Genomic DNA, 10,550 nt, shown 5'->3' on the forward strand with positions numbered 1-10,550 from the left:
AGCAAGTTTAGGACAGGAAGAGTCTGGATTCCTAACTCCTTATCTTGGTCTCCGCCTGGCACTAACAAGACGACTGCACTTTAATCAGCTATTTACAAGTAAGTCTTTGGAGGAAGCGAGGCCTGGGATTATGTCCTGGTCTGTCACTGACAGACAAATCATGTAGCTTCTCTGAACACCAATATACTTACCTGTAAAACCAGAATAATCATCAAGAAAAGGCAGCTCAACATCACATGCCTCCTGATACAATGCCCCCCAAAGGACACAACATCATTTCCCTAGCATTTCTGCAAAAAAATGCAAAACTCGAGTCTAATCTCTAGGAGACATCAGAGGATCCCAAACTGAAGGGCTTTCCATAAAATAGATATCTTGTACATTACAAAAATGTCAAAGTCACAAAGAACAAAGACCAAGGAATTATTCTGGGCCAATGGAGACTAAAGAGACACAACAATAAACCCCAGGATATTAGACTGTACAAAAAATACCTTAAAATGACCTTTTGGAGATAACTGATGAATGTGAAGATGAGCCACAAACAGTGAACATGATGATTGTGTTACACAGGTGTTCAGTTTCCTGGGTCTTATGAAAGTACTGTGGTTATATAAGAAAATGATTTTATACTTAGGAAATACAGTCTGATTATTTAGGAATAATACGGGGATGGTGCCTCCAAGTCCCAAGTAAATGGTTCAGAAAAAGTGTAGGTGGACAGGAATTCTTTGTGCTATTCTTACAATTTCCTTGTGCTCGAAATTCTATCAAAAAGTTATTCATCAAAGCTATCAGGCCTCAAAAAACAAGGAAAGCCTCAGTAACTATTCAAGATTGAAGAAGACTTAGGAAATATGACAACTGCTACAACGTGGTTGGTATTCCTGGATCCCAGAACGGAAAAAGGACATTAATGGCAAAACTGGTGAAACCCAAATAAAGTTCACAGTTTAGCTCATGTAATGTGCCAATGCCAATTTCTTAGATTTGACAAATGTACCAAGATTAAGATGTTAAAATTAGAGGAAACTGGAATAAGTATATAAATGTAAGTATGTACAATCTTTACTATTTTCTGTAAATCTAAATTTATTCCAAAAAGATCATTAAAAAAAGATTATTAAAACACACACACAGCTAAAGCCGTTGCTAAAAGCAGAGAACACCACACAGACTCCGCAGGTACCTAGGAATGTGTACCAAGAACTGCTGTCTTAAACCAGAGATTCCAGAACTCCACCAAACGTGGCAGAATCAAAATTAAATAGGTTTCTGGAACAAATGAATTAGATTCTCTTGAAATAGGGTTACTGAAAACACTTATGTGAACAAGTGCCCAGGAGGTTTTCCGATAAGTACCTGAGTTTGGGTACCACACACCCAGCTCAGCGCTTCTCAGGCTCAACTATGCACAGTGAGTGATTCCTCTGGGAATCTTGCAAAATGCAGATTCTGGGTTAGGAGATCTAGGGTAAGACCACAGAGTCTGCATTTCTAACGGGATCAGGAGACATCCCAGTGTCTGGTCCTCGGCCCCTTATGAAAGGGCCTGGGTTCTCATCCCTGTGGAACACCCGAGACTGCTACGTGTCTGGGAGGGACCAACTGCTATCTTGTGGAAGCCTCTATTCTCCTAAATTATAGCCAAACCTAATCCCAACTACATTTAGTCCATACCAAGTATCTCCAGACGTTATTTTTAAGGTAAAGTTTAACGAGCACCCATCTCAAACCGCACATGAAAAAAGACAAGCCTGTGTTGCCTCAAATGATCGTACACAAAACTACGGAGTCTCTACTTGTCTCTATTTGCATGGATCACTTCCAAAGTCACTAAAAAAAAAAAAAATCTTAGCAGAAAAAATGGCAGTGATGTATAGTCTGATGACACCTTTTTGGACAATAATCTCCCAAATACACCCTTTCTTACATTCAATTGAAGTTCAACTAATTCTCATCTGAACTACATAATTCATTGTAAGGATTCCTCTGGATTCACACAATGCCTTCTCACTCTTGCACTGGTCTTCGACCAGAGAATAAAATCTTACTAGGAAACAAAACTGTAAATCATAATCATAAAATAGTATCAGGAGCATAAATAAAGATTAGAGTTGCCATGGGATTGCAATTTTAAAACTGCAGAAAGCCATCCAGAATCCTGTCTGACTTGCTTTATGAAACCCATAAGCGTGTATTACTCTCAACTCTTTTTTCTTCATACTCCAAGCATGACTGTAGTTAAGGGAGGATAAACATAACCAGGCCAAGATAATCTATAATCAGCTAGTAAATGAGAACCATTCCATAGGACTCTTCAGATCCAAAGGATGCCTTTCTAGGTAAAACCACTTTTATAAACTTTCTTGACGTTTTTTCAAATTCAATAAATATTTACTGACTTGGTACTACATGACAGACAATATGCTAGACACACATTTTAGAGTGAATTTTCTAAAAATAAAATTACCATTGGCTAGGATCCAAGACTGAGCCCCTCAATACTAACTTCATCAGAAAGCTGTTAATATAACAAAGTGCCGGTATACATGGCTGTTTCAGCGCAGAGAAAAATGATACAAGATATTCAGTTTTTTGTTGACTATGTTAAAACAATCTGCGCATATTCATGAGTCACTGAAAGGCAGAGCCGGGACAGCCTCCACTGTGTCCACCGCTCAGAGCCCCATGCATTTGTTCCTCCCGCCTCCCGCCCAGCTTCAGACACAAACCGTGGATTGACACACTCCAAGTAGACTTTAGAAGAGCATAAAACCCCTACTGACCGCCACTGCATGGGGCGCAGCAATCAAAGTACACTGCAACTATTAGTGCAGAGATTTTTCATCACAGGCAGAGAGAGAGAGTTACCTAAAATTTATGAAAATTCCAGGGTAGAAAGGAAACTGAAAATACCCAATTGCCGTCCACATTACTAACCTGGTCAATTTCCATGAGTTTGGGGTAGGCGCCCGGCCATTCTATGGCCACCTTGACGATGTCCGCGGGTGGCGGCATTGTGAGCCCCCAAAACTTCCAAAGCCAGCGGAACTGGGGATCCTACGCGTAGACGCCACACGTGTCTATACCTAATGGAGAATGACAAAGAGAGAAAGAGAAGTCACTCTCTGCAGATGCCGGGTGAATTCTGCTTCATCACTTCCTGTTTTCACTGGTGGTTTGGTATGAAAAACGGCTCCCCTGGGTGCCTGGGTGGTGAAGATGCAGAGGTGCAACCAAAGGCACCATCAGCTCCCCAGGAAAGAAGAGAGACCAGGGGGTCGGGGGCAACACCCTGAATCAAAGCCGCCAGAGGAGGCCGGCGGGGGCAATCTCCAGTGGAAAGAAGCTGTGCCTTACCACTGCCTGCTGCTCCAAGTGGTGCCTGGGGTCTGAACGGGCCCAGCTTACTCTCCGTCCAGACATGCATATAAATGCCTGGCGCTCAGCAGTCTCCGGAAGGACAGATTGCCCAGGAAGTCATGGTCAGGAAGCAGCATTTCTTTAAAGCATTTTCTGTGTGTCACAAATAGATCGCTGCACTATAGCAACCAGGATATTATGAGGAAGAAGAAATATCCCAAAAGTTCATACACATGCACACACACACACACAGTCCCTCCCCAAGGCCAATTCACATAATGTGCCTTCCAGGGGTGGGGAGAAAACTGTACAGATGTAGACAGAACAGCCTTCAAAACAGGCCTTGAATTCGCCTTTGAAAGAAGAGTGCGGCTTACACAAAGGAAGCAGCCCTATCCTCTGCCTCCTCTTCCCAGGCTAGCCGTTTCTTTTTTTAATTGCATTTTTTATTATTCACACGATTCAAAATATGTGTGTGTGTGTAAAGATATGCAGCACTGCCTTCCTTCTGCCAATGTCACACGCCCACCAATTATCCATTTTCACCCCCTAACCTCCTAGCGACCAAAAGTTACCAGCTTCTTAGGTATCTCTCCAGAACTTCTTCAAGTGTAGAAGGCAGATACAAAAATAGACTTTTACATTTTCCACCTTCCTTTGTAAAAGGCAGCTTTCCACACCTCTCTCCCCCACCTAGTGTACCTTCTAGTGCTGTCTGTTAGTCAGTACAAACGGAGCTTCCTCATCCTTTACCCAGCCGCACAGCAGTGCACTGTACAAATGCATCCTAGCTGATGAACCAGTCACCCACTGTGGGCCATCGCATGATGGCTATTATAAATAAGACAGTGCCACATAAACTTCTGCATACTTAATTTTGCACATGCACAAATACCTCCTTACAAGAAATTCACAAGAATAAAACTGCTGGGTCAAAGAATATATGCAGTTTTTAATTTTGACAGCCATTCTCAAATATCCCTCCACTAACTACAGTTGTACCAAAACACTCTCTCCAGCCATGTAAGAGGTTGTCAATTTACACAGAGTCTCACCAGTTTTAATTTTTGCAAACCTGATGGGTTTAAAAAAAAAAAAGACTCAATGTAATTTTAAATTGCATTTCTCTTACTATGAGTGAGGCTGAACCTGGAAATGAAGTCATGTGCTCTCTTTTCTGTGAACGGTCTAAATCCTTTGTCCCTTTTCTATTGGGTTCTTGGTCTTTTTCAAGAAACTGTTTTCGGTATGAACATCTTAATCAAATATGTGCATTTAGTCCTTTCTAAGTAGTCAGACCACAGTAAGCCTTATCAGTTACTCTCCTAGATCACAATGGCTGCTGCATGGTACTGAGACAACAGAGATAGCGGAGTTACTAATGGAGGCCTCAACTACACCAGCAGTTATATAAATAACTAACTTCGGCAGAGCTGACAAGTAAAGGAAATGAACCACAGCAAAACTGCTGCTCCTTTGGCCAAGGATGACTATGGACGTCTGCTGTGAAGCTAATCAGTAGTGACCAGAAAGAGCAGATCTACAAAGCAGAGGTTTAGCCACTCATTCAACAAATGTTGAGCCTCCTCTCTGGGCCAGGCCTGTTCTCCATGCCGGGGATACACTGCAGCAAATGCCGGTGTTAGCAACCGGGACGCGGAGTAAATAAAACAGGGAAGATGCGGGCTCTGAAGCTGTGCTTGTATCTGTGTGGAAGGGGCAGGGATAGCTTTTCTTTTTTAAATTTTTGTTGAGGGGGGCAGAGTCTCCTTCTATGGCTCTGGGCACAGTGCCGTGCCAAAATCTTGGCTTCAAGTGATCCTCTTGCCTCAACCTCCTGAGTAGCTAGGACTACAGGCATGTGCCACGAGATCTGGCTGGTTTTCTATTTTCTTTTTGTTTGTTTGTTTTGAGTTTTTTTTTAATTGTTCTTGTTTTGTTTGGGTTTTGTTAGAAACAGGGTCTTGCTCTTGCTTGGCTGCTCTCAAATTCCTGAGCTCAAGCAATCTACCTTGGCCTCCCAGGGTGCTAGGATTACAGGTGAGCTAGGGATAGGTGAGGAACTGAGCTGGTAGACATCTGGAGAAATGTCCCAGGCCAAGGAGAAACATGGGCTAAGGCCCTGAGGCAAGGGCATACCTAGCATGTTCCTAAAATAGGCGAATTACTGAAGCCAGTAAGTAAGGACAAGACCAGCAAGAGAATGAGTTCTCAGACTGATGGGTCACGCTTGGTAGGTTCATTTGCTCACTCTTGAGCCACTAGGCACTCGTACTTCTAAAGAAGGGAGTGTCTGCCCATGCACATCTGTTCAGAGTGTAAACTGGTGCAACTTTCAGGAGGGTCTTTGACAAACTACCAAAAGCCCTAAGATTCTGCATTCTCTCTGAGTAACTTTAATTTTATGATGTTAGTTTCCAGAAATAACTAACATAACAATGCCAATTCCGGTTTTGTCTATAATTCCCCAAACTTGAATATTCAACAATAGGAAGTTGTTAAATAATTATGGTGTGTCATATGTACAAATACTAGGCAACAATCTTGTGCCTTGGATGTCATCGTCTACTCTCTTTGAATACTTGAAAAGTCTAAGAATGACATCTCATACATGTACCCAATCACTTCAATTTGGGATTCAAATTCAATTACACACCCTGCGATGAGAAAGTGGGCTCTCATGTGAAAACAGACTGTGCGAATAGTAACACCATTCATAACAAAGAATACACAGTCTGGGGAGGCAGGCAAGAGAATAGGTAATAACAATTAAAATGTCTTTTAAGCACTCTTCTCCCACCTCTGCATAAGAGTCTAGAATTACACCAAAAGAGTTCATCTAACCTGCTAGGAATCAAAGGCCAAGCTTGTTTTTCTACCCCCTTAACTGGTATTTATTTCTCAAAGAAAACCTGCTGAGCAGGTGAGCATACAATAGGGTAGCTCCCCCTGGGCCTCCGTGGAGAGAGAGGGGAGCAGTGTACAAAGCAGCCATTGAGAAGCAAGAAGCAAGTCTTCCCCCGGGACTTCACTTAACTAGGCCCAGTTAGACCTCATCCCTGTTTGTCCACATTGACAACCCCCAGGGGATGCGGCTGGGGAATGGTGAGGCTCCCCTACAGTATAGTCAGCTGCACAACTGCAGAATGAACAAACCATCACATCTGCTCCCCAAAAGTCTCTATTTTATCCTCTTGAATTTACATTTCCATGGGAAACAATTTGCTTTTAAGGCTTCTCTATACAGTTATCCTTGATTCTGATGAAATTCAGTGGAGAAAGATTCTACCTACGGTCTTCTCACTCTTGGTCCCATTAGTAGCTAGGGCCATAGTTCTCTGCTGTGGGGGCTGTCTTGCGCATTGTAGGATGGCTGCCACCATCCCTGGCCTCTACCATCTAGAGGTCAACTGCTGCCCCTACTCTCAACAATCAAGAATGCCCTTGGTTGAGAAGTGGTGAGCTAGCAAATCCTCTAGGCAGATTACTAACGATCAGGACAAGTCATCCTTGAACTCAACACAATGCACGTGGTCTAATTGGGCTCTCCTGGAAATATCAGTGTACAAGCCCAAAGCTTGGTCAGGTGTAACAAAGACGGAAATACATTTAAAAATCTCCAGCCGGCACACTCAGTCTTCCGGTGTCCTCTGCTTCCCTCTGCACAGCACTCATGGCACTGGACTCCAGCTGTCAGCTTCTCCCCGTGTACCTGGAGCACTCTAAGAGCAAGGTCCACATCCCGCTGACAGTTACAGACTCAGGGCCAGCTGCATAGGTATTTTAATGCTTGGTTGTTGGAAGAACACATCCCCTCCACAACTAACGTCTCATTTGAGCTACCCACAGTAAAACTGAGCCTACTGTTGTCAAAATCCCCAAATGGATAACCCAGTATTACTGAAATTGCCCAGTAAATATAAGCTACATGAATTTGTGTAGAAAGCCAAGTATAATAATTCTCATGCAAACTGAAATTTAAGAACCACTACAGAGAGAGACAACAGGGAGGTCTATGCAGCTGGTGAGACATTCCAGCCATTATGCCTTCTAAGGTCACTAGCAAATCCCTGGAGGTGGACAAAGAACGGATGGAGAGTTCTAAACTGTTTCTGCTTGCCTGCTGGATTGACCATATTTCACATTTCATAATAAGACTCTATAACCTCAATATGCATGCTAATTGCTTATTTACAGGTAAGTTAAATGAGATAGAGGAGTTGATTCTTACTCTAATGTTAGTTACTGAAGTCTGCACATCATTACGTGTGATTCTACGAATGCTGAGCAAGTCCATTCTTCTGCTGAACATCTGCTTAGCTTTGGGGAGCACTGTGGCGACAACAGAGAAAAATCAGTCATGATTCCCATCCAGAAGTTTATCTGTCTGTGCACACTGTCCAATGCCCACATTACTTCTGCATGCCTCTGTGTTTAAATCTCACCTCACTGTAGTCCTTAAAGATCATGTTACCTTTCTACACGTTTTTTCCAGACATCTTAATTCATTCCTGGGTCTCAGAAAATTCCCAAATACTTGATTGATTTTTTCGTTCTCCTGAATTTCCCATGTAATTTTCATTTTGGGTCCCTGCAATAGCTTTAAACCCTTTTATCCTATTTCTAGTCTTTCTGTCCCACAGAAAATGCTACTGAGAAAAAATATCAAGTCTGTGTGCTGTGAAAACTAACACACTCGCCTCAGTGAACTGTGCATCCCTCCCCTACTACACTCCAAGAGTGGACGATGGGCCAAGGGAGGCCAGGGCAGATCAATGGGCCAGAAACACAAAAGCTGGAGAAACTATTTGCTTCTTCCCTGGCCTCTAGCTTCCTCCCCAGGAAACCTGTCCTCTACCCCACTAACCATCATTGTCTGTTTGTGATGGATAAGGGGTCTATAATGGTTATGAGGGTACTGGGAAGACAGATGCTAGTCCTATATTGTAAATGTTGAGTGGTCTTTCATAGAAAAAGAAATAGACAACATTATCTTTCTCCATTAGGTTAGGTGGAAAGAGAAAGGGCCTCAGGAAGGGGCACCCCCTGAAAGCTGCCTTCCATTCTCTTTCTCTGCCCTACTCAGGTTTCCTGGAGCTCTCTACTTTGCGTTTTTGAGGACACTGCCCTGCATGGTACATTGTGCCTCAGAAAGGCCCATTGAAACAGACTTGGATAAAAGTTTTGTCCTTCCTTTCTTTGTGCTACCATTCCTTTTATTCCAAACAGACCGATACTATCTCAATACATTTACTGTCTAGGCCCAAGAATACAGTAAGGGACAGGAACGATCAGCTGGATGTTATTCAGGCTGTTGGGATTATCCAGGCTTATGAATACAGCCTTTGTTTCTCCTCTTAAACGTGTTTCAGGAAGGTGACAGACATCCCTCCTGACTAGTCACACAGATGAGCAGTGCCTGTCTGGAAAGACCGTGGGGGCAGCAGTGGTGGGCATGCACCCCCCTACCTGCCTATCCTGGAGGGTCTGGCTGGAGTGATACATGGAGGGTTCCATTTCAGAATCTGCCTTTATCAGGGACCTGACTGCCATTCTGCGGATAGCTTTATGGCTTCAGAAGGGAGAGAATACTGTGCCTTCAAAACAGAACATACAAGCATTCAGAAGAAAGTGAGGAAAGAGACAATGACATCAAATGTGGACCCTCAATATTCAATTTTATGTACATGACAAAAGCCACAAATGCTAATCTCAGTAATAACTTAGCCCATTTGCTTGCCAGGTGGGACAATGTGCTATGAGCTACTGTTGGCTTTCATTATGAAGGAAACTTGTAGAGAAAAGTCTTGCTTTCACAGTGTCTTGGGTTGTCATCGCAGAAGGACAGTCGGCAGAAGGGACATAGGCAGGAGCTGAAGGCAGCCCCCGAGCTGGGCACTAGGACTCACACTTCATTCCTGACTCTTCTCTGCAGCCCTGAGAGATGCAGTAAATGAATGAAGACACTAAACAGAGCTAGTTTAAGTAACTTCTCCCAAATTTTTATATACTCTCATGGTGATGACAGAGGCCTCTCTAGGACAATGACTGTTATGGACAGAATTGTGACCTTCCAAAATGCACATGCTGAAGCCTTCACCCCCAGTAACTCAGCATGTGACTGTGTTTGGAGATAGGGCCATTAAAGAAGTGACTGAGTTAAAATAAAGTCTTTAGGACAGGCCCTAACCAGTGTGACTGGTGTCCTTACACAAAAAGGAAATTTGGACACAGCTGGCAAAGAGCAAGGCCGCACGAGACACTGAGCCATCCTCAGAGGCGTCAGAAGGCAGCAATCCTAATGTCACCTTGATCTTCACGTTCTAGACTCCAGAACTGTGAGAAAGTTCAGTTCCATTATTTAAGAAGTATAGCATTCATTACAGCAGGCCTAGCAACTAATAAACCACCCTGAGAACGCCTAAGGAAGAGACTGATGATTTAACAAAAAGAAAGCCTAACAACTTCCACATTCCAAAGCCCACTATACATATCCAAAGACAAATAACAACCTAAGAAAATATATGCAATAAATGTGACTCAACCTAGCATTAACATCTTTAATAAGAATCTCATAAATGTACAAGAAAAAAAATGTGCAAGTTCAACAAAATGGTCAAAGCAATCCACACAGGAGGAAAAGCATGATCAGTAAAAACCCCAAAGGTCCCTGGTATTTGTGAGAGAAGTGCAAATTTAAACAATCCAGCAAGAAAAATGTTTACTGATTGGTAAGAATAAAGACAAAATACTGTAATTCTCATCCCTCTTACCATCAAGAAAAAATGTACAAGCAAAAGCCCTTTAAAAAGAAGTAAAATTATTTTAAAGCCACAAAATTGGTAATAATACATATTTGGCAATTACAATTTTTGTTCTCATTTTAAAAAAAGTAATGTAGGGCTTTTTACAACATTATTTTTTTATTATTATTATTTGGGATTCACCAAGGGTACAAAGAATTAGGTTACACTGATTTCACTTGTCAGGTAGAGTCCCTCTTATAATTCTGTCCCACCCGCCATACACCGTGACCCCCAACCCTCTCCCTCCTCCCCTCTCCTCACTTGCTCATTCCCTTACACCCCGCCCCACCACCACCATGTATTTGGTCATCTACTGCCTTTGTATTAGAATTGAGTACATTGGATTCTTGCTTCTCCATTCTTAAGATATTTTATTAA

General features: G+C 42.7%; 1 protein-coding gene across 1 annotated transcript in view; it reads right to left on the reverse strand.

Moving 5' to 3' along the window:
- Positions 1–10,550, reverse strand: part of ELMO1 (engulfment and cell motility 1) — a 551,882-nt gene that overhangs the window by 438,282 nt on the left and 103,050 nt on the right. The window contains exon 2 of the mRNA XM_003788592.3: positions 2,944–3,092. Coding sequence (XP_003788640.1) covers positions 2,944–3,021 — 78 coding nt within the window. The 5' untranslated portion in view covers positions 3,022–3,092. The remainder of the gene's footprint in view (positions 1–2,943; positions 3,093–10,550) is intronic.

This window comes from Otolemur garnettii, unplaced genomic scaffold, assembly GCF_000181295.1.
Source record: "Otolemur garnettii isolate 467f Iridium unplaced genomic scaffold, OtoGar3 scaffold00028, whole genome shotgun sequence".
NCBI lineage: Eukaryota > Metazoa > Chordata > Mammalia > Primates > Galagidae > Otolemur > Otolemur garnettii.